The 25,257-nt window shown below is 36.2% G+C and overlaps 1 protein-coding gene across 3 annotated transcripts in view; it reads left to right on the top strand.

Moving 5' to 3' along the window:
* KYNU (kynureninase) overlaps positions 1-25,257 on the top strand; it is a 119,448-nt gene that overhangs the window by 71,390 nt on the left and 22,801 nt on the right. For all 3 annotated transcript variants that reach the window (XM_061135695.1, XM_061135694.1, XM_061135696.1), the window contains 2 exons: positions 12,087-12,185; positions 12,957-13,030. In XM_061135695.1, the coding sequence (XP_060991678.1) occupies positions 12,087-12,185; positions 12,957-13,030 (173 nt within the window). The remainder of the gene's footprint in view (positions 1-12,086; positions 12,186-12,956; positions 13,031-25,257) is intronic.

Genomic DNA, 25,257 nt, shown 5'->3' with positions numbered 1-25,257 from the left:
AGCTATTTTTCCCATCTTGGGTATCCAAAATAAATCAAACAAACTATATTTTGTGTGAGAACCTTGCCAGCTGGAGAAAGACTCTAGAAGAGCACAGTATTACTCAATTTGTTTTATTTTTCTTCTTTGGTTTTGCACTTACTTCTGACAATAAATAGAGGAGACAATAGCTGTTTTTTCTGGTAAAAGAAATAGCTGAAATTTACTCTTGAAAGCACACTCTGTTAGGTAGTAAGACATTTTTACCTGCAAATTACACAACACTTTATAGAGTCTGAAGGGTTTTTCTCTTTTCCTCTCTCTCAAATCCTTTACTCTTCCTGCCCAAGTAGCTGTTAGCTCTTAGCTCTGTCTCAGACCTTCTTAACTGACAGCACCCCCCCACTTAAATTTCATTTGCAAAATGCTCCCAATACTCCTGCTTTCTATTTCTCATCTCTGGACTTGCCAGTCTCATCAGTCTTTACTTTTTAAACAGTCAGGCTAAAAGGATGAATCTAGTTTCTGCAAGAGTGCTTTGTACAAAGGTAATAATACTAGGTGCTGCTGACGGCTTACTGTGCTTCAGGTACTTAGGATGTAATATTTACAAGATTCCCCACTATGCTAACAGGGAGCTTTTCCCATGATACACTGAAGGAAACGGAGTCTGAGGGAAGTTAAGCACTTGTTCAAGCTGGCTGAGCCATCTGGAAAACTGGAGTCTGGCTCCATACCTCTCTTTCCACTATATTTTCTCCTTCTACATCTGCAAACTTAATGTGTAATGACAAAGCCGTCTCAACATTTGGAAAGTCTAAGAAAATATTTATAGCCCTCTTTCTTGGTTACTTTTCCTTGAGAAACTGAGGCCCCTGTCTTTAGGGTTGCATGATCATCTCTTCAGTTTAGAGAATGTTGAAAACTGCAGTTTTTACTTTGCCCTAGATGTCAAGGATAGGAATCAGAATTATTGCTGAATAAGATTCTGTCAGTGCCAGCATTCAACAGTACCCCAGCTCAGAACTTCAAACACACTCCTTCCAACTGCTCTCTTTAAGAGATGCCCCAAGACACTGATGGGTCTCCTTCTGACAGGTCTCTTAGGTAGTTCTACTGGTAATAGCTCTCACCAATGACAGTGTCATTGCCATTCCTGTTAGCAGCTCTTTAGGGCTTTTAGATGTGTTTGCAGGAGTCCTCTCTCTAATTAAATGAGCTTACCAACTTCTATATGATTGGAAAGCTAATCTACGTGACACTGGGGAGAATTTCAACAGAAAATCCACTGAACCCTTTAATGGTAGCTGAGTTACAGAGTACTCTCCAGAAATTTCATTCTGTCACAGGTATATTGACCCCTCACTTAATATCAGGTTCCAGGATTTGAGAGAGACAGACAGACAGATGGACAGAGAGAAGAGATTAAGAAAAACTCCACTGTCTCTGCCTTTAAAGAGTCACATGGGGCACAGAGGCACATCAAAAGGAAACGGCTCTAGACTGTGCTGCTGCTGCTGCTGCTAAGTCACTTCAGTCGTGTCCGACTCTGTGCGACCCCATAGACAGCAGCCCACCAGGCTCCCCCGTCCCTGGGGTTCTCCAGGCAAGAACACTGGAGTGGGGTGCCATTTCCTTCTCCAATGCATGAAATTGAAAAGTGAAAGTGAAGTTGCTCAGTTGTGTCCCACTCTGTGCGACCCCATGGACTGCAGCCTGCCAGGCTCCTCCAATCCATCGGGTTTTCCAGGCAAGAGTACTGGAGTGGGCTGCCATTGCCTTCTCCGCTAGACTGTGTTAATACTTGTCAAAGGTAAAAACAAATTTGTGAAAATGTCTTAGAATATCAATCTAGTATAATACCACAATAAGTAGAGTTATACATGTTCCAGTTCATCTTAAAGATTGGGTCAAAACCACACACTGCAAATTGACTCAAGAATAAGTCAGATAGTGTAGGAGATGTAGTCCCACTCAAGTTCAGAAACTATCATTTTCCTCCAGGCATCTATTCACAGAACTAGAGCGCACAGCTTTTAAGACAGAACTATTCTTCCAGACTCTAGTTGCCAGTTTTCCCCACAGGCTATCTGGTTAGCTATGTAAACTCCATAGCTAAAATAGTTCTCGAATTTAAACAGAGTACCTTGAGATACATATTAATTTTAAAAAAAAAGAAAATAGAGGCTGTCTTTCCTGTGACATAAATGGAAAGGTGTCTGAAAATGCACTAGGCTGGCCATCTTCGGTATCTGAGTGGAGTTCTACCACCCCCATTTCCAAGGAAAGACAAGCTCTTTAGGATGTGCCCGTGTCCATTCTCTTCTTCCCAATATTCCACCTCCTGTCACTTTACTGTTACTTTTCCAACAGAACACATTCTTCATATTTTCTTTTGGTTAACTATAGCTGTAAGCTACTATACTTTCTAAAAATATGAATGTATGGCTTGATGTAAGAAGGTAACAAAATTCTAATACCATTTTACTCTAATTTGTGCAGATTGACACATACATATTTCAGAATGGATTCCATTTTCACTTCTCAGCTAATCCATAAATCCAAACCAGAGTTTTTAAGTCACCAAGTGAAAGCATTCATTCTGATTTTGATTTCAAATTAAAGGTACTCATTTTAATTTAATGAACTCCTTCATATCTGTGCCAGCCAGCCTTTGTTATGACTCTTTTTTGATTCAAAACTCTCCCCTGTTGAATATCTTATCTTTTTCAAAATTCAGTTCTCTGGAAACTCCCAAGTACAGTCATGGTTCCCCAAATCCCTAGGAACAGCCCACATGAGAGGCACAGATGCTTGGTTTATTAGGGCTTATTGTCTCCTCTATACACATTTTTGCATAAATACCATCAATCAATAGCTCTAGGAGAAAAAGGTAGTTTTCTTACTCAAATTATCATGTAGTGTAAGGGCTATTTAGGAAATCATCCTTCTCTGTACACATTTTAAAATAATATTTTGATAGAAGATACATTTCATATGATTACACCTTAACCTTAGAATTATTCATCATATGGTCTAGAGTAAAATCTTGTCTACCCTCCCAGTTTTTCTTGTTACTGTTCCTGTTTGCTGCTGAATTTCAACATGAGCATTTACAATTATCAAGTCACAACTTCCTGGACGGGATATTGTGTGTAGTTTTTCTCTTGCAGGACATATGCTGATTATTTACTTCTGGAATCATATATTATCTGTAAGAGCCTCAGAGCTAAAATAGATTTGAGTAGCATTCAGCTTCTGCCTTAAAATTTTAAACTTTGCTTCTAGTTGCCAAGCTACTTGATTTCTAAAGTATTTACCGCAGCTCCACTTGGAAGACTGTGTTGTGTTCTTTTAACTTATGAATTTATTCTCATTTTATACTGCTATATGTTTTAATAGTGAGGAACAGCTATTCCCATCAAACTCTTGCTATAAATAAGAGAAGGCTTAACATACCAATTCAAAACAACAACAACAAAATAGCTCTGTTAGATAGCTCTGTTAGATAATTGGGGGGAAGGAAAATGTTATACAGACCACATATTGACTTTAAGTGAAAAATAAACACCATGCAAGAATCAATGCATAGTTCCTGCTTATAGGCTTCCCTGATGGCTCAGACGGTAAAGCGTCTGCCTGCAATGAGGGAGACATGGGTTCAATTCCTGGGTCAGGAAGATTCCCTGGAGAAAGAAATGGGAACCCACTCCAGTACTCTTGCCTGGAAAATTCCATGGAAGGCGGAGCCTGGTAGGCTAAAGTCCATGGGGTCACACGACTGAGTGACTTCACTCCTGCTTATAACCAGAGTTGGATGAAAAGGAAAAAAAGTGAGAAGGATACATGAAAATCATAATAAATTTATGCTGGGTGAAAGGAAAGACTTTCAGGATAAAAAATCACTCTGATATGATATACTATATTTACAGAACTGATAGAGGCCCCACTTACAGAGTATTGCTTTTTTTTTTTTTAATCTAGTATCTGTGCATTATTTTGAACCATAGCAATTGAATGAATTTTACAAATTTTAGTGCTTCAAGACAGTGGCAAGAAACCCTCCCACCTTTCATCTGCCTCTTCTTCAATCTCACCCCATCCCAATACAATTTGACATCTCCTTCATTATGAGCTTCTTTGGGAAGTGCCAGGATCAAAACTAACTAGCCAACCAGTTGTTTTTAATGCCCCCTTTGTTTATCCTCTCTATCTAGAGATGAACACACACACACACACACACACACACACACACTCCTATAGTTTTTTAAAAAATTTTCATTCACTGTCTTCAAATTTTCCCACCAGTTTTTCTTTTTAAGGTAACATTATCCAAATGTATAGCAATGTACTTCTGCAATTGTTTCCTGTGACTTTGTATTGAACCAGGAGTAACATTTAGAATACACAAAGATCTGCTTGGTATGGTGTGGAAACTGTAGTTCCCATAAACAATCATGAGAGCAGTCATACTCCTAATACTAGTATCCAATTACTAACCTTGAAGGAATCTTGCAGGCACCTATAATTTACCCACCATCATGCTAATGCCACTTCCAAGGGCATCCTGAAGTTTGGACATGCACCCAGCTCACATGTAGGAATGGCCACAGTCTACATGACAGGCATCCTTTGCAGGTACTGCTGAAGTAACCTGGTGGTTACTCAAGTGAGCCAAAGGCTACTTACCTATCTTAAGTATTTTATTATTTTAAGAATTATATGAACATACAAATGCATACAACCAGGCTTTCAGTTCTGTGTATAGGTACAAGTGTTCTTATATAATTACCCTTTTCACACAAAATTTGCTACTTATTGATGATCTTCATAATTTATAGGATTTTGGGGGAGTGAATAAAGAAGAAAATAATGATATCAGTCCAAAGTCAATCTGTTACAGGATAAACCAACAAAGTTATGAGGACTTGAATGCTACAAGGGATAAAATTAAGCCATACCATTCCATATTTCACTTTAATAGATAAAAAATAATAAACTAAATTTGAAAGACAGTGAGATAGCTACCTAGAAATCTCAACACAGTCCCTATGTGTATTATTATACTGGCTAGAAAAATTCTTAGTATTGTACTATTGAAGACGGTCAAACCAAAAACTCATGATATGCCTTGTTTTATTGAAAGGAATTTTAAATATATTTTAAGCTACTACTGATTGCCCAAGAAACTTCATTTTAAAAGATTCCAAGCCTGAATAAATGATTTATGCAATAAAATTGCAACAGAAATAAAGGATATCAAATAATATTCTTTTATATTTAGCTTCAGTTTACATATTTATTGACAATTGTCTGGCTTTATTATATGTTCTTTTGTTTATTTATTCATTCAACAATTGAATACTTGAATTTATATTATGTAAAAACAGAAAAATAGTAAGACTGGAAAATTTCTAGGAGATTTATGCAACCAGAACTATGACAGAAGAGAGGTTTGGCAAAGTATCTTCCTATGGAAGTTATCTTGTGATCAAAATCTGAACTACTCAAACAAATGGGAAGAGAAAGAATACTCTAGAGACAGAGAGAAAGGTTTATGCAAGAAGAGGAAAATAGGTGTAGGGCACCTGAGATAGAAAGCTGGACAGAATCAGGTCATAAAGGTCTTTAAAAACCATACCAAGGAAAATGAGTTACATTACGAATTGAATGGGGGAATCACTGAAGGGACACAGGAAGTCTTACAATCAAATGTATGATTTAGAAAGTTCATTGGAAGAAGGCAGGATGGAAGGAGTCAGAATGGTTAGAAGATTACTTCCATAGTTTGGGGATTGACTATAAAGCCAGATGACATGGTGGCTGAAAACCACTGTGCTTATAATGTTGTTTACCATTTATATTTGTCACTGTCTTTTATCATGAGTGAGTGAAAGTCGCTCAGTTATGTCCGAATCTGTGATACCATGGACTATACAGTCCATCGAATTCTCCAGGCCAGAACACTGGAGTTGGGTAGCCGTTCCCTTCTCCAGGATTGACCAATGAGAGTCTGAACAATTGTGGGTAATTAATACAAATCTGTTGAAAATATTTGATTTTTATTTTAGCATTGCATAAAGTATGCACTCAAGTGTGCAATGTATGTTTTCACATATTCATATTGTTTTACCTACTATTTTTCATAAAATAATAAAAATATTAACTGAATGGCTATACAAAGTTTCGGAAAACTCTTAGTGTTTTCTTTAAGATGCTGCCATCTAGTGAAACTTCTGTAAAATCACTTTGTTATGATCACATTCAAGTTTGTATCTTAAGGTCATTTACTCAAAATAATCGCATTTTAATAACTTATGTTCTCTGCCATCCATGGGGAAAGAATTGCACGTGCATTAAAATATATTGTAGGAGCTGCAAGTGATTTTTTTTTTTATATTGTGCCACATATGTGACCACAGGGCCTTTAACAACATGGTATGGTGGGTGAAGTTACATAGTTTCTTCATCAGGCTATTCTTTATAAATAATTGATATAAAGGGTGCCTTTTTATTCCTTGAGTTTCCTAAGAAAAATTGTGCTATAAAAACTTGTCTATGGGAAGCCGAGGAATAAAAATTACCTCATAAAAAAATCTCTTCAATTAGAAATGCTGGTGAGAAAAAAGAGAATTTTAAATCAGAACTTTTTTCCCCCCAAATTTAATTTCATTGACATTATGAAAATTGTGTCTTAAAATACAAACAAACTGCGCATGTTTGTGCATTCTTTTATATCTACTACACCTAAACATTAGTCTGCAAACCTGGTTTTTGTGTGTGCCCAAACACTCAGTCATGTCCTACTCTTTGTGATTCCATGGAATGTAGCCCGCCAGGCTCCTCTGTCTGTGGTATTTTCCAGGCAAGAATACTGGAGTGGGTTGCCAGTTCCTACTCCAGGGGAACTTCCTGACCCAGGGATTGAACCCAAGTCTCTCACATATCCTGCATCGGCAGACAGATTCTTTACCACTGTGCCACCTGAAAGCCAAAACCCCTAAATCTTGATGAGATTAATTGTATTTCTTCCCTGTTGCTCCAAAAACTTATGTTAATGTGAAGTATCTGTCATGTTTTTATGACATGTTGCTCATTTTTTGTGTTTGGGAAATAAAATACCTGTAAGAACCTTTTTTCTTGTATGAGATCCTAGTTTTGGTCACATTATAATGAGTAAGTTTTCTAATTAACCGACTCTCCAGTATATTTGTGTTTTCTCCATGGAAACCAATGCTATAGGGTTGGGGTCAGCAAATCTTTTCTGTAATGGCCAAAAGAGCAAATATTTCAGACTTGTCTTTCATGTGATCGCTGTTGCAATGATTCATTTGTGCTTGCAAAAGCAACCATAGACAATATCTAAACAAATGAGATTACCTGTCCTGAAATTCATTACCTGTCCTTCATTCATTAAAAAGGTCATGGTTTGCATCCCTCTATTCTGGGGAAAGTGAAGTGTAGTCGCTCAGTCATGTCAGACTCTTTGCGACCCTATGGACTATAGCCTACTAGGCTCCTCCATCCATGAGATTTTCCAGGCAAGAGTTATACTGGAAAGGGTTGCCATTTCTTTCTCCAGGGGATCTTCCCGACCCTGGGATTGAACCCAGGTCTCCCACATTGTAGGCAGACACTTTAATGTCTGAGCCACCCACTAGTGAAGTCCCTCTTCTGAGGAAAGTACCTGTAATAGCAGTTTGGAGTTATTTATTTTTAAGAGGTGTTAGAACAATCAATAAGTAGATCCTTCTGCAATTATTAACTTCAAAAAACATCAATCAATAATGTATTTCTTCAAAGTTGCAGCAAGTCTAATGTTTTAAGAAGGTAATATTTATATGTGTTCTTAGTAAGCTAACAATAGAAGAACTCAGAGGTAAGACATGTTTGCAAAATGAACACCCCCATTTAACGACTTTTTAAAAAAATTCATGTTCATGTGCAAAGTTGTCTTAATGTGGAATGAATTACTATATTATCTAGCTAAATGTTTTTACATTTTGATCTACAGAGGAAAGTGGTTTTGATGGTAAGCAATTAAATTAGGAAATTACTACTTGAGTACAGTTTGGATAATATAAATTTACTGCTCCATGCTTTCCTTCTGGGAATTTAGTGTAAAGAGTCTTACATTCTAAAACACTGAGTTCTATCAGGCAGACATACAAAATACTTGAAACCATACAAATAAATAATTGAGACAGAATAGAGTCAGTAAGATATTGTTCAGGTCTCAAGTCAATGTACAGGAAGAACACAGCATAGATTCAAGAATAGCATTGCTTTTATGGGCTTCCTGAGAAACCTGTGTGCTGGTCAAGAAGCAACAGTTAGAACTGGACATGGAACAACAGACTGGTTCTAAATCGGGAAAGGAGTACATCAAGGCTGTATACTGTCACCCTGATTATTTAACTTACATGCAGAATACATCATGCAAAATGGCAATCTAGATGAAGCACAAGCTGGAATCAAGATTGCCAGGAGAAATATCAATAACCTCAGATTCGCAGATGACACCACCCTTATGACAGAAAGCGAAGAACTAAAGAGCCTCTTGATGAAAGTGAAAGAGGAGAGTGAAAAAGTTGGCTTAAAGCTCAACATTCAGAAAACTAAGATCATGGCATCTGGTCCAATCACTTCATGGCAAATAGATGGGGAAACAATGGAAACAGTTGGAGACTTTATTTTCTTGGGCTCCAATATTCCTGCAGATGGTGACTGCAGCCATTAAATTAAAGACATACAGATGACTAACAAACACATGAAAAGATGCTCAACATCACTCATTATCAGAGAAATGCAAATCAAAACCACAATGAGGTACCATCACATGCCAGTCAGAATGGCTGCTAGCCAAAAGTCTACAAGCAATAAATGCTGGAGAGGGTGTGGAGAAAAGGGAACCCTCTTACACTGTTGGTGGAAATGCAAACTAGTACAGCTGCTATGGAGAACAGTGTGGAGAGTCCTTAGAAAACTGGAAACAGAACTGCCATATGACCCAGCAATCCCACTCCTGGGCATACACACCAAGGAAACCAGATCTGAAAGAGTCATGTGCACCCCAATGTTCATCACAGCACTGTTTATAATAGCCAGGACATGGAAGCAACCTAGATGCCCATCAGCAGATGAATGGATAAGGAAGCTGTGGTACATATACACCATGGAATATTACTCAGCCATTAAAAAGAATTCATTTGAATCAGTTCTAATGAGATGGATGAAACTGGAGCCCATTATACAGAGTGAAGTAAGCCAGAAAGATAAAGACCAATACAGTAGACTAACGCATATATATGGAATTTAGAAAGATTGTAACGATAACCCTATATGCAAAACAGAGAAAGAGACACAGATGTATAGAGCAGACTTTTGGACTCTGTGGGAGAAGGCGAGGGTGGGATGTTCTGAGAGAACAGCATTGAAACATGTATACTATCAAGTGTGAAACAGATCACCAGCCCAGGTTGGATGCATGAGACAAGTGCTCAGGCCTGGTGCACTGGAAAGACCCAGAGGGATGGGATGGGGAGGGAGGTGGGAGGGGGGATCGGGATGAGGAACACATGTAAATCCATGGCTGATTCATGTCAATGTATGGCAAAAGACACTACAATATTGTAAAGTAATTAGCCTCCAACTAATAAAAATGAATGAAAAAAAAAAACAGACATGAAATGCAAAAAAAAAAAAAAAAAAGCAATTAATAGATGCTTGCTCCTTGGAAGAAATGCTATGACCAACCTAGACATCATATTAAAAAGCAGAGACATTACTTTGCCAACAAAGGTCCGTCTAGTTAAAGCTATGTTTTTTCCAGTAGTCATGCATGGATGTGAGAGTTGGACTAGAAAGGAAGCTGAATACCAAAGAATTGATGCTTTTGAACTGTGGTGTTGGAGAAGACTCTAGAAGGTCCCTTGGACTGCAAGTAGATCCAACCATTTAATCCTAAAGGAATCCAGTCCTGAATATTCATTGGAAGTACTGATGCTGAATCTGAAACTCTAATACTTGGGCAACCTGATGCAAACAACTGACTCATTGGAAAAGACCCTGTTGCTATGAAAGATTGAAGGCGGGAGGAGAAGGGTACGACAGTGGATGAGATGGTTGGATGGCATCACCGACTCGATGGACATGAGTTTGAGTAAACTCCGGGAGTTGGTGATGGACAGGGAAGCCTGGTGTGCTACAGTCCACGGGGTCACAGAGTCGGACACAACTAAGTAACTGAACTGACCTGAAATTGCCTCAGCTGTGTCTGACTCTTTGAAACTCTAAGGACTGTGTGCAACCCAGGCTCCTCTGTCCATGGGATTCTCCAAGCAAGAACACTGGAGTGGGTTCTCATTTCCTATTCCAGGGGATCTTCCTGACCCAAGGATCGAACCCAAGTCTCCCACATTTCCAGCATTGGCAGGTGGGTTCTTTACCACTAGTGCCACCTGGTCAACTTTATGTCAACTGAACTAGGCAGGACTTGGTTGCAGGGATGCTTCTAGTTTAAGCTGAGGTCACTACCTTGCCCTAGCTATTGTAAATAGTGCTGCAATGAACATTGGGGTACATGTGTCTTTTTCAATTATGGGAAACTTTTACATTCTTAAAAATCATTGAACTCCTCAAAGAGGTTTTAATATTGTTTATGTATACCTATATTTACTGTATCTGTAATAAAAACAACTTTAAAATATATTATTTATTTAGGACAAAAACACAAACCCATTACATACTGACATAAATATTACATTGTTGGGGGCAAAATTGGAGTTTCTAAAAGAAACAAAAAGAATGTTTTATATTTGGCATATATTTTATACAGAAATATAAATCTTTGCTATTTGACTTAACGAAGGCAGCTGGTTTTATATATCTTCTGCATTTAATCTCTTGATTTTTTTCCTTTGTGAAATATAAGAATAAAATTGGACCTTCTACAGATATATATTCAGAAAAAGTACAAGTAATATAATAGCTTTTTCAGTTAACTGTGAATATTCTTTGATCCTATACCAGAATTTGACAAGGAAAACTTCCTGGGACTTGTGGTATGAAATGTGAAACCAAATCAGTGATCTTTCTATGCATTGCTACATTAAATCTATTGGCTGACTTTTCATTTTGAATAGATCTTTTATCCATGCATAATATGTAACAATATGTCTTGATATTTGGAAAATATCAATTCATTGTTATGTATATTTTCCAATTATTTCATATTTCATTATATGTTCTTTTTAAAATTATATGTTACTTCTAAACTCACCATAAATATCTTTAAATACTGGAAAATGATCATATTTATGGAAATGGACACAATTTTTCCAAAACTCCAATTTCTCATGGTAACTATTTTTCCCTTTGGCAACAAATCCTGCAAGTTATTTTCCTCAAATTGATAAACTCACTTCATTTTCCAAAATATGTCTCAAATGCCTAAGTATGATTTACTATCATTTGTCTGTAAGCTGCTCTTTCATGCAAAAATGGCTTTCTATGAAGTTAAAGTGGGTAAGTTAGCTTGCAACTCAAATAATTGCATAAGTGCATTCCTTTGAGGCAAACATCCTACTTCAGGATGTTGCTAAATGTTTTATGAATGACTCCCATATTAAACCTTAAAAGAATAAAATTAAGGTATTGATTAAGGTATTGATTAAAATTAAGGTATAAAATTAAGGTAATACACTTTATACAAATGTATTATTTTTATACTTGTACCAAGGAGATATATAACTCAAATTAACCTTTTCATGCTGTAACCAAATGCACACCATGACAGTACTAGTTTTGACTACCTTGACTTGTGCAAAGATGCCAGCATCAACCCATCATTGCTTCTGCATTATCAGTGCAAAAGTCAACATAGTGAAGAAGGCAAAGAATGTCTTCTTCCTGGTATGAAAACTGTTTTGACCTGAAAGGGGCTTGAGAATGCCCAAGATTTTATGATTCACATTTTGTCAGTTATTGTACCAAAAGAAGAACTGAATTTATGGTACAGCATTTTGTCAACAATTTTCCTAAATATACTTGTATTTGTTATTTTGGATCATTAAGCAAATTCAAAATGTTATTATGTTCTTCCCCAGGGTTGTTTTGTTGGCTTTGATCTAGCACATGCAGTTGGAAATGTTGAACTTCACTTACATGACTGGGGAGTTGATTTTGCCTGCTGGTGCTCCTACAAGGTATCAACAGACTGGTTAACATATTTATATCCTTTTAGTCCACACTAACATTAATCTAAATGTAAAAATGGATCAGTGACCAATTTTAGGTATTTGAATTACTTTCCTCATTTCCTTCATTACTGTATTTTGTGATTTTAGTTAATTGTAGAATCACTTAATGAATAGTATAGGTTATTAAGTTTTGGTATTTCCATCCTTTATAGAGTATTTATTCCTTTAATTCTCTAATTTCTATGAAAAAAATCAGGAAGTTCTGGACAAAATCTCCATACTTAGAACTTAATTCAAATTTAATCTAGTTTTTGTTAATATGTTGAGAAATTTCTACATAAGTTAAAGATAATTCTTATGGAATCAACTTTAGATTGATATATGAAGACAAGTTTATGGACAGGGAGCATAGAAATAGAAGTGATTTTAAGCATTTTAAAAATATAATCTTTCATTATTATTTAAATATTTTGTGGCAAAATCATTGACATGAATGATCTTTGAAATCAAATAACTGGCAGTAGAACTGAGCTGTTATCTACCAGTTCAGGCAAAAACTAGCCAAAATAGTAATAACTATTTATTCTCAATTAATAATGCTGCATTTCATTGCTTTTCTTTGAACAAAGTAACCCCAAATTCCGTTTTATAATAAAAGTTAAAATAATCACACATTTTGATCTTATCAAAGCTGGTTTCATAACAAAAAAGTAAAATTATTATTTTTAACATATATATTTAGGCAAACCTACACAGTTTAATTTACTCTCAATCCAGTATTTAAATACAGGAGCAGGAGGTCTTGCTGGTGCCTTTGTCCATGAAAAACATGCCTATACAATTAAACCTGGGTGAGTACTATCTTCAGATTTTCTTTGGTGGTGGATAAATGAATTTGAATTAATTAGTGTGCTAAACTTACATGTGTTCTTTAAGATGCTATCCAATAAGAATCTGGGTTGATTATAACTATTTTATTACTCTGTGAACAATGATATGCTTTATCGGAAATAAATGATTTCCAAAGAGTTCACTTAGTTGAACAAGAAATTTAATCATAAAAGGGAAGCTTCAATGCTAAAAACGAGTCCCTGTAATCACGTAGAGCAGATGGTTTAATGCAAAGAGACTACTTAACTTTTTTTCAAAAATTAGACTTTAGAGAAGTCCGGGTTTCTCACATTGATGAATAAATCAAAGGCAACCAGAGCTGTGCCTAATAGAGCTTAAAAGTGGTATGTGATTATTAAGATTACATCTACCTTTAAAGCTGGAAACTTATAATATGGTCTTGTAAGGAATATCTTCTGTCCTAAAAGATTTTATAATCCATGAAAACTGAAGAAGCTGAACACTGAACAACAGACTGACTACATAAAAAGAAATATTCTTCAATTTTTATATAGCACTCTTCATTTTTTAGAGCAAGTATAAATGCAAATGTGATACACCAACAAATTTAACATTTTTATTTGACTGGGGAACTGTTAAGTGTTTCTATTATTTTTATCTAGTATGGAGAAAAAAATAATATTCTGTAAAAAAAAAAAATCCTTTCAAAATTGTATCAGAATGTGTGTGATGAGGAGACTGTCTAGACTCCTAATAGGTAATATAATAATGTTTGATTAATTTTCTGAATCTTCTCAGTCACTGGCTGAATGGTATAATCTTTATGAGAATTGAAAGCAAATTAGTAACAAAGCTTGGAGCCCCTCATGTTTTTGAGATTCTCTGAATATAAATCATACAAATTTAAGATGATTTTCTACAGCTCATTTAATTATATCCAAATTTCTTCAAGATTTTAAAGTTTTAAAATTCAATAGAACATTTTTAGACAGATATTTGTTAGGCACTCATCTACCTTGAATATATTAGATTTCTCCCCTTGTTCCAAATTCTGCAAAGAATATCTTAGCTATGGGCTTCCCTGTTGGCTCAGCAGTAAAGAGTCCACCTGCCAAGCAGGAGATGCAGTTTCAATCCCTGGGTCGGGAAGATCCCCTGGAGAAGGAAATGGCAACTCACTCCAGTTTTCTCGCCTGGGAAATCTCATGGACAGAGGAGCTTGGAGGGGTACAGTCCATGAGGCAGCTCATGAGTAGCTACTCATGGCTACTACTATAACAACTAAACAACTAAACAACAAAATTAGATTTCTCCCCTTGTTCCAAATTATCTGAAAAGAATGTAAAAAGTATATTATAGGACTACCATGAAAGTTTTAAAAGGTCTGTTTTTTTTCCTTTATAAAAAAACCCCATTGATAACATTTTACCTAGCCTAAGTGTTTTCCACATAGATGGTATGTAAGATATTGCTTGCGTTTGTGTAAAGTCTCACCACCCTGAGCATTTCCAACTCTCCACTTATTTAAACTGCACTAGAGGAATCGGCAAAGGGAAGCAGGGGTATGGTAAGTAATGTACACAAATTCTAGAGAACGCAAGCATTAGCAGCTAAACTCTGATTTTACAGCCTCTCTATTGCACTTCAGAGTTCTTTCACCATTATTTGCCCTTCATGGATGAGGAACAGGAGAGAGCAGAAGGGTTGTAGTGTGCCTGCACATGCCTCATCTTGTACAATCCCAACATCCTCTAGACCCAGTGAGTGAAGTCGCTCAGTTGTGTCCAACTCTTTGTGACCCTATGGACTATAGCCTACCAGGCTCCTCTGTCCATGGGATTTTCCAGGCAAAAATACAGGAGTTGGTTGCCATTTCCTTCTCCAGGAGGTAAGTTTTAAGTTTGTGCTCCCAGAAGAAAGACCATGCAGAGAGAGCAGATTTACATTCCAACCTGATCACTCACCTGCTGGTCCTGAAGAATGTTCTTGATTTCTCGGACATCTTTTGATGTCTCTTGATAAAGAGAACATAAGCATCTACCTCATAGAAAGACATTGTGAGATTAAAATGGGATAATGAATGTAAAACAGCACAGCCACTGAAGCATGATAGGTGATCCATACATTTAGGGTAAGTATCTTTTTGCCTTACTGTGAAGTTGCATGTTAACTTGTAGAATTTTGACAAGTAGAGATCATTTCCCCTCAAGCAGGAAACATACCCTTAAAGGTTATGGTTTGTGACCTTTGCGATATTAAAGAATTTTGTACCTAAGGCCACGCTCAGACTGACCCTGTAAGCCTCTATTCCTAAAATTCTCTCTTATACTGGCCTCACCATCTTACTGGCTCATCTGCTAATTATGAGTTGATTGAGATCTTTATATGTGTTCACTTTATATTTGTACAAGAGCCATGCTTGTACAATCTTCTACTTGTACAGTTTGAAAATCACATGCTATTAACTTCTGTTGCATTTTAAGTATCTAGTTTGGAGATCAACAAGACTCAAATCAGTCTGACACACGTAGTCCTTCTTACAGGAAACCCTGGTTGCTGTTTCTTTGTTTATCAGTTGTTAAAGCTTCTTTTTATGTGATATTAGAGGGACTAGTTCCACTGGTACCAACTTCCCTAAGTGCAATGTAACTACTATTGTTAACTTTATGAAGTAAACTTAGTGCTTAAAAAAAGGGTGACATCTAGTGGCAAATCATGTTATTTCAAATAAATAGTACACATAACTTTCCTGGTCCATTCATTCTTTATCCCTGCTTAAAGTATAGGTTTTTTTTTTTTTCCCTATCATTTGACCATATATTTATAGTGCAATAATCATGTAACCAAAGTGTTTAATAAAGAGGTAGGACAGGATGGAGGTGGAAGTTAACATCAGGTGCATATTAGGTACAATGTTAAACAAAATGCATAAATGTTTATCAAAGTTGAGAAGAAGGGTACTATGGGAGTGGATCCTGGAACTTGTAACCCTGAATTCTGAAAGTTTAATATTAGGTGTAAATTTAAAAATATCTTTTATATGATGTTCCCATTAGCAACTGGCAAATTACATCTGTACCAAGAAATTTCACCATTTTTTGTTTGTTTATTTAAATAAGCATTTTGGCCATCGTTCAAAATTGGTGACGTAAGACTTTTTCCAAGAAACCTTTGCCAATAAAAATAATGAGTAGAGGGCAGTGTCAATCTACTGTATTACGCATTATAATTCAAATTGTTAATCTCAAATATAATTTGACCTTTTCCTAGTTTATCATCACGTTTTTCTCATTCCAGTATCATATTCTAAACCTTATCTGTAGCTAAGAATTATACTTAACAAGGACTGGTTCTGAGTAAATGTCATCTTGTGTTTTTTGTTTTTCATGTTTGACAATTTTAGTGTATACAGTTAATAATTATTGCTCTGCACTATGAAGGAAATACTTTTAGCTGTGAGAATTCAAACATTAGAAATATATCACCTTTTAAAAAAATCCTTCAAGTGAAAGCATTAATTGCTCAGTCATATCCAACTCTTTGTGACCCCATGGACTGTAGCCTGCCAGACTCCTCTGTCCATGGGGTTTTCCAGGCAAGAAAATATTACTGGTGTGGGAGCCATTCCCTTCTCCAGGGGAATCTTCCTGACCCAGGGATTGAAACCAAGTCTCGTGTATTGCAGGTCCTTAAAAATCTTGCATTTTTCTTTTAACTTTAAAAGTGTTGACCTAAAAATAAATAAATAAATAAAAGTGTTGACCTTTCTGAAAAACTTTAGATCAATACTTAACTTTTTTATTTTAGAAGATTCAAACGTATGTGAGGCCTGTAAAATGATTCTTTTGTAAAAGCCCACAGACTGCAATTCAAGACACCACCCATCACTTCTTGGTTTTTTTAGAGAGACTCTAGCAAGAAACAGGCGGAGAAGACAATGGCACCCCACTCCAGTACCCTTGCCTGGAAAATCCCATGGACAGAGGAGCCTGGTAGGCTGCAGTCCAAGGGGTCGCTAAGAGTCAGACACGACTGAGGGACTTCACTTTCACTTTTCGCTTTCATGCATTGGAGAAGGAAATGGCAACCCACTCCAGTGTTCTTGCCTGGAGAACCCAAGGACGGGGGAGCCTGGTGGGCTGCCGTCTATGGGGTCGCACAGAGTCGGACACGACTGAAGTGACTTAGCAGCAGCAGTAGCAGCAGCAAGAAACAGGAGTGAGTCATTAAGATTCTTTCTGTGGCTGACTTTTTTTTTTTACTCTATCCAGTGAAATCATAGATACTAGAAAATTGCTGTTCCTCACTTTCCATGCAGGCATAAAGAATCTTTCAAATGCTCTCATATATTAGATCTCCTGAAATTCTTGCTTCACCTAGTATTTTTTTTCAAGTTTTCTGAGTGGTCAAGAATGGAGCCTACCGATAATTTTTTGAAAATGCTAGAATTTCAAATAACGCCAACACATTTCCATAAACAGTTATTAGAGGTATTTGATTGAAGGCTTTAAGTAGAGATGACATTTTTAAGCCTTTATTAAGAGCTTGAGTCATCTCCTTTATTGTAATAAGTAATTTGCAGGTTAAAAAGAACCAGTAGAAGAGGCTGGCTGACATCAGTGCATGGGAAAGGCAAATTTTAGAACTCAGAAGTATAGACTATTACTACTATTATTATTATTTGGGAACTTAAAAAATGGACACATAAAACAACAAAAGAAAGTCTAAGAAAGGATAAAAATAAGCATTAAGAAAATTTATAAAAATGGCTTAAAAATTATAAGTATGTTTCACACTTGACCCAACAGAACAATTGTTATATAGAGAGATCATTTACTTGTTCTGGGGTGTGATGATGATATATCTGATTATACTTCCTTCTCTAAGCAATGCTGGAGAAAACCACAAACCCAAACTCATCTATAATTTAAACGCTGTTTTGGTTTCTGTGATTCTTTCTGACTTACTACTTATCACATCTTTCTCTAGTATCTGTATGAGGTCTTGGTATTAAAGACTGGGAGAATGAGGGAGTGTCAGTGGTGGTAGTAAGGTGGGTGAATTCACAAGACTCCAGATACTCGCAAATGGGGTAGGCCAATATCAATATATTTCTCAGTGCAACTTTTCACAGAATCCTTAGTTAAACTATGACTCACACCTCCCAGGGCATTTATTCTACACATTTAGCTTGTTTCTGGAGTTGGATGTTCAGTATGAATTAACGTGGACGGCATCTTAGCCACAACTTCCTGCCCTATCAGACAGCCGTATTAAATGAACTTGGCCAGCCCTTTGTCCTTAATGTTACCTCCCACAACCCTATGTTACCTCCCACAGCCCTAATCTTCCAGTGAATCATTTCCCCTTGTTTCTGCTCCAATGTATTTGATTGCTTTTCTGTATTTGATAAAGTTTACTCTCTCACTTTTTCATTGATTCTCCCAATGCCTCAACCCTTAGTCCTTTTAACTCAGGTGTATCTCATCCACTGTAATGATGTCAACAACAGACATTTGCAGAAGATACTAACTGTATTTCTAGCTTTATCACTTGCTTACTCTCTATCCCTTACTTTTATCTGATTGCAAATTGCAAGAGCTTCTGATTATCAAAGTATTATTCTAGTCCGGAAAGATACATGACAATGTAGGAAAGTAAAAACTGTGAACTACTCACTTATAAAATTAACCTTTACCAAACACTCTTTCTCAATTAGTATTAACATTTATCTCTATGCATTATTATAAAAAATATTTTGGTCCCTTGCTGATTATAGAATGTTATAACACAGTAAAAATTGTATGCAAATGAATTGTAAAGTAAAATTTTTCAAGAGATTCAGCATTTCATGATGCAAGTTATACTGAAGAACTGCTGAATCTCAAATCATGAACAATGAGAATATGTTACAGTCAAAAGCATTAACAAATGAAGTAGAGAAAATTAGGCGTGGTACTTCAAAATCAAATGACTGGAATATGAGGGATTAAGAGGAACTGATGATTCCAAACTTTTGTGAAAATGATCATCTTTATGCTCATGCTAAAAAGTTAAACATAACACAAAAAGATTCTAGCTTGCTACCATGACATTTGTCAAGTACACCAAAAAAAAAATCAACATTTGATTTACTACTCATTCTTTTTAATATTTGCATGTTATGATTTTAATGTTTTATCAAATTATAAATTAAATTTGTTATACAATTTAAAGTTTTATTTTTCAAAAGCATCCCAATCAAAACTTTTATTTTTTCCTTCATTATTTACTACAAAAGTATGGTTACTGGTTTAAAATAGATCTATTTTAAAAGACCTTTCCCAGTATTTCATGCGTGCTCAGTTGCTCAGTCATGCCTAACTCTGCGACCCCATGGACTCTAGCTCACCAGGATCCTTTGTCCATGGAATTCCCCAGGCCAGAATACTGGAGTAGGTGACCTTTCCCTTCTCCGGGGGATCTTCCCAAATCAGGGATCAAACCCAGGTCCCCCACATTGCAGGCATATTCTTTACCAGCTGAGTCACAAAGGAAGCCTAGCAAATAATGAGGACTTCTAATATATCCATATATCTTTCCAGTCTTAGGAATTAAGCATGATGAAGCTTCCATTTTATCCTACTCCAACACAAATATCCTTTCTAAGGTGCTCACTGCTTTATCAAGTAAAGAGAATGTTTCTCAGTCATTTGAGGAGGCATAAGCAAATATAACCAACATTTATTTTCGTATAGGAAACTTTCATAGATAGAAATAAATATAGGACGCTGCTTTTTTTTTTTTTTAATCATACAACCCATTGGAGATGTTTCAATGGTTGAATAAACAATTTAAATGATAGGTAATATAGGGTTAGAATATGTGCCACAAGGCAATTCCTAAATAACTGCTGGGTGGATTCTCATGTATCACCATAGGAACAGTGAAGGGATAGATAACTCAGAGCTTCTTTGGACAAGCTTGAAGAAGTTTGTGGCAAAATTTACAGATACTGTTCCTCTGCAAAATGGAATGCTATGTTAACTAAGGGCATAAATTTAATGTTACTTTGAAAGCTGAAATTGTTGCCTATGAGAGAGATTTCACTCGATTAGTTTCATAAATTTAAGGAAGTATAATGAATTACTTAAATGGCTTTTCTTTAAAGGATATGTCAAGTGATCTTTTTATACACTTGATAGAATTCTTATGGAATCTGAGTTATTGACTTAACATTTAAAAGTCTGCCTGTATCATAATCTTGCTCTTTATCTCTTTTCTACAGTATTTTAGAAATTATAAACGGTAGTAAAAGCAGGTTTGCTTCATATTCTCACTTAGTTCCAGAGCCATGCTCGTGAGTGGCTTATACCTATGAGAAATCCTAGTCTCCAAATCCTCATTGTAAAGGATCCAAAGGAAGACAATATGATTGGAGAAAACTCACCTATGGATTCATGACACATATATCATTCCTATCTTCATTCAGAAACCATTTTAGGATCCCTCACCTTCACAGCTTGACTTTTTATTATGCAAATCATCCAGATAATTGTTGAGTGTGGTGAATTTAAGCTGTGATCATAAAAATAATGTTTATGCACTGAGGCATGCTCACATTCAAGAATAATTTCAATAAATAATCTGATTTTCTCAACTCAAGAGATAAAGGAATCCTGACTCTTAAAAAGAAAACAGGAAGAGTAATTATCAGTATAAAACTACATTAAAGTCAATGTTGTTTGCAAATCACTATTCTCAGATAATGATGACATAATCACTAATATGAGAAAATTGAAGTCCTTTGAAACCTCAAAATTTATTTTCTCTTCGAAAATTGCAGTCTAGTGTCCCTGAAGATTTATCAGGTCAGTGAATCCTTTAGACACAAAATGTAAACTTGTCAAAGAGCTTCAGCTCTTGTTTTAATTACTTCAAGTTTTGTCCCTAAAATGACCTTCAGAATACGAAAAGTTTCTTTTTTAATATAAAATATGAAGAGCTATTACTAAACTTCATTTGTTCCTGTTGAGAAAACACATGGATCCATCTGACTCTGTAAGAGGTGCAGTGATACATGTTGTGTGGGGCAGCATGGGAAACTACTCATTGCACAAGAGCCCCTGGGTCCTGCTGCCTCCAGCACTGAGCTGGGCTGACTTCACAGGCCACAAGAAAGCTTGTAATGCATGACTCAAAACAAAGGTCTGAATTCCTATGAGTCAGTTTCTCTTTGGTCACTTGTTTTTAACTCCACCCCAGAGGATAGAATTTGATTGAGTAGAAATTATCCTTTTTTCTGGTGTTGAGGTTTGTCTTCATCATGATAAGTTCATGTAAAGATTGATTGCCTTTACTCTCTTCTAAATCTCTGTCCCAATCAGATTTGGTCAAAGTCTCAGAAGATCTGGCATTAGTATGGAAACCTAGACAGAAAATGACCATTTGAATCTTTTATTTTTCCCCCTAAGGGTGCCTGTGATCTTTGTGAGGATTCATTTTAGTATGTCCAGTGTGATTGCTTGAAAAATTGACTATAACATAATTCTAAATGTTAAAGTACAGGGACATTGTCCTTCTGATCTTCCTTTATTATCATAATCCACAATGCCTGAGAATATATATATATATCTTTATTTTGTTGTTGAATACATGGCTCTTTCTTTATTCTCAGCATAATAGACAAACCATCTTCTAGCATATAAAAGCATTTCTACTTTGCAAGTTACTCTGAAGTGAGTATGATTTGCAAAATACTGTCAAATTAAATATGCATTTCCATATGCTTCTACAAAGACTAAATATATCCATGAAAACCAGCTATAGACAACTTTAAAAATCCTTCGTGAGTATTTTAATCAACATTGCAAATAGTTCTTTCTAAAGTCCTAAATTCAGAAATCTTGATATGTTTTATGATTTTAGCATCAGTATCACCATAGAGGGTTATAAACCAATATTTTAAAATAATAATAGATTTCAAGAAATGATAAGCAGAAAATTTTTGTTAATGAAGCTTTCACACCAAGAAAATATTGATTTAGCTTGAGTAAAGACAATATACTATTCTGAATCTTCAGGAAACAGTTTTCAGTAACCAAAATTTATAATATCAGGAATTTTTGTAACTATGCTTATCATAGTGTTAGCTCACTGGACATATTTTAACAAGCCTTCTTTTGAATAAGATTTGAAGATGTAATTGAATATGTATCAGAACCAAGTAAAGCACTCTCTCATAACGATATTTCCATATGACTGGGCAAATGAGTGGATGAAAAGGAATTGAATCCCCGTAACTCCTCAAACTCCTTTCCAAAACAGCATTAAATCAGTTGACTTAGAACAGAGCAGAGCAATTGTGAATATTTTTTTTAACAAATTAAGAATTGATAAAGACCTTCTTTACTAATAGTGAGTTGGTAATATTTTACCTGTCTAATGTTATGACCATATTGAGCCTTGAAATAGTCATGCTTGGAAACTCATTGCTGACAAGGAATGAATGCACAGTTCACAAGCTGAAACATCCCATTTTGTCAAGATTTTCATCATCATTAGCACCTTTGAGTCTGTTCTATCACTTAGCCATAAGATTACTTTTCCTTCAAATATGGTCTTTACTAACTGCTTAGATTTAGATTCTCCCTGCTCCTTCTCTTATTTTTAGTTGAGCTTCTGTTTTTGCTTTTTGTCACTTGTTATAGTTTATATCTACTGCTTTCCCTGATCCTCATTCCTATGCAGTAGCTCCACCTTTCCTGTTCTAATAACAGCTTGAATTTTAGCAATTGTGTTCCTCTTTCCCAAGCCTTTCTTCTCCTTCTGCATGGTAGCTTAGCAATATTAATATTTCACTGTGAGAGATGACCTAAAAATTTACTGGGATACTTATATACTGTGCAACCATGCTCATGTCATACCCAACTGATCTTACTTCCCTGAAGTCAGAGTTGCTCAAACCCACCCTTGTTTGCATTTGGCATCCTACTGGATTGCTTGCTTAGAAAAGACTGTCAGTGGAGGCTAGAAGAAACACCTTGGCCGATTACAGAGGGATAGAGCTTGGAATAACTAAAAAGAAAGATGGAAAAAAAAAAGTATATAATTGTACATGAAAAGAAGTTAATATTGTCACTGAACATTATGGAAAAATTTTGACTTAAAATCCTTTCAGACATGGCTGAATTATGTCCCTGTGCCACATATACATTCATTAAGGAAACATTTATTGAACATCTACTATAGTCCAGGCATTTTTAAAAAATCTTTTGGATATATGGATAAATAAAGCAAAGAATCCTTCCTATTGTAGAGTTTACATTCCATTAAGGACAGCTGGATTATGTTCAGAGCAAATTGCATGATACATTTGAAATTGATAAGTTCTATGGATAATTGGAAAAACAGGACAGAAAAAGGGGTATAAGAATACTCTGGAAAACTTGGCCATGCACAGTATTCAAAAGGCATTCAGGAAGGCTCATCATTGGGAAATATGATATGGATGAAGAGATGAAGGAGGTCAAGAGTGGGCCAAACAATTATTTAGTGAATAGGGTTCCAGGCAGTGGAAGTATTTTATCAAAAGCTCAAAGATAGGAGTGTGTTGAGAAAGCCAGCATGGCTGGAACAGATTAAGCAAGTTGCATATTAGTGAGACAAAATGGTCCAGGAAATGCAGATCCTTATAAGGCAATGTAAAGACTTGGGATCCATTCCTATTTTGCCTGAAAAGTGGCATGATACAGCAAATTTAAAATGATCATTCTGGTGATTTTCTTGGGAACGGGTGGTAAGAGGGTAATGGTGGACTTTGGGAAACCTGCTGGGGAGCCATTGAGGAAAGAAGACAAGAGTGACAACAATTTAAAGCAGGGGAGCAGCAGAGGAGGTGATGAGACATTGTAGGCTTCTAGGGCTTCCCTGATGTCTCAGACAGTAAAGAATTCACCTGCAATGCTGGAGACCTGGGTTCGATCCCTGGGTTGGGAAGATCACCTGGAGGAGAGCATGGAAACCCAGTCCAGTATTCTTGCCTGGAGAATCCCCATGGACAGAGGAGCCTGGCATGCTACAGTGCATGGGGTCACAAAGAGTTAGACACAACTGAGCAAATGAACTGACTGAATGAACTGGGAGGACATAGAGAAAAGTTTGGCTAGAGGGACAGGAATGAGGGGAGAATTAAAGACTGATGTCTATTCAAATGATGCTGTTACTCAAATGGCATACCGTTGTTTCATTAATCAACTACAAACATATTTCTTGAGCATCTACTAGGCAAAGCAGTATGAAAACACCGGGAATTCAGAAATATCTTCTTGGAATTTATCATTCAGTGTGAGAGGGAAAAGAGAGAGAGAAGTTGGAGAAACCTTTTGCTGAGGAGGTGATACATGAACTGACTGGAGAAATCCTAACTTTTAGTCAGGCTGAAACTGAAAGGGAACAGTGGGGTGTTCTAGGCAGGACCATCGAGGTCCTTGTGTTTCAAGTTAGAAGTTTTAATTTTTACCTTAAAAAGAAAGGGGCTCAAGTCTCAACACCTTTCCAGGTCTTGGTTTGATTATGCAAAAAATAAATAGTTACACCTGGACATCTCTAAGATTCGCTTCCAGTTTTTAAACTCTGATTCTCCTGTAATAAATATGAAGCTTTGAAAAAAGCAAACTGCTGATAAGGATAACTCAGAACCAGTTTAATGGAAATCTATGCATCATCAAGCATATTGATGAGTCTGATGACCCTCTTCCCTTCCGCTTTTTTTTGATAATAGGTAGATACAGTAAAGCCCAGTAAGTTGAGACAAATTTGTAACAAACTTTACTGTAATCTTCTCATATTTGCCTTTTCTCAAGTATGAAAGTATCCTGTTCCCATTTCTTAAAGTTCAGCTGCCAAAAAATTTTATTATGGAAATTAAGACTATATAAAAGCGATGTGAATGAATAAATTTCTCATTATGTCCTGAATGAATAAATTTCTCATTATGTCCTGAATAAAACCACCTTTGAGGAACTTTGATTCTGTGAAACCTGATTATTTGATGAGGGTTTTAAGTACTACACTTTCACTTGAGGTTAGCTTATAGAGGTGAAGAAAGAAACCGCAACCCACTACAGTATTCTTGCCTGGAGAATTCCACAGACTGAGGAGCCTGGTGGGCTATAGTCCATGGGTTACAAAGAGTCAGACATGACTGAGTGACTAACACATACACACTAGCTTATAGAGGACATTA

Source organism: Dama dama, chromosome 33 (assembly GCF_033118175.1).
Source record: "Dama dama isolate Ldn47 chromosome 33, ASM3311817v1, whole genome shotgun sequence".
Classification (NCBI taxonomy): Eukaryota; Metazoa; Chordata; class Mammalia; order Artiodactyla; family Cervidae; genus Dama; species Dama dama.
The sequence above is the reverse complement of the archived record's forward strand: the minus strand, read 5'-3'. Positions and strand labels throughout refer to the sequence as shown.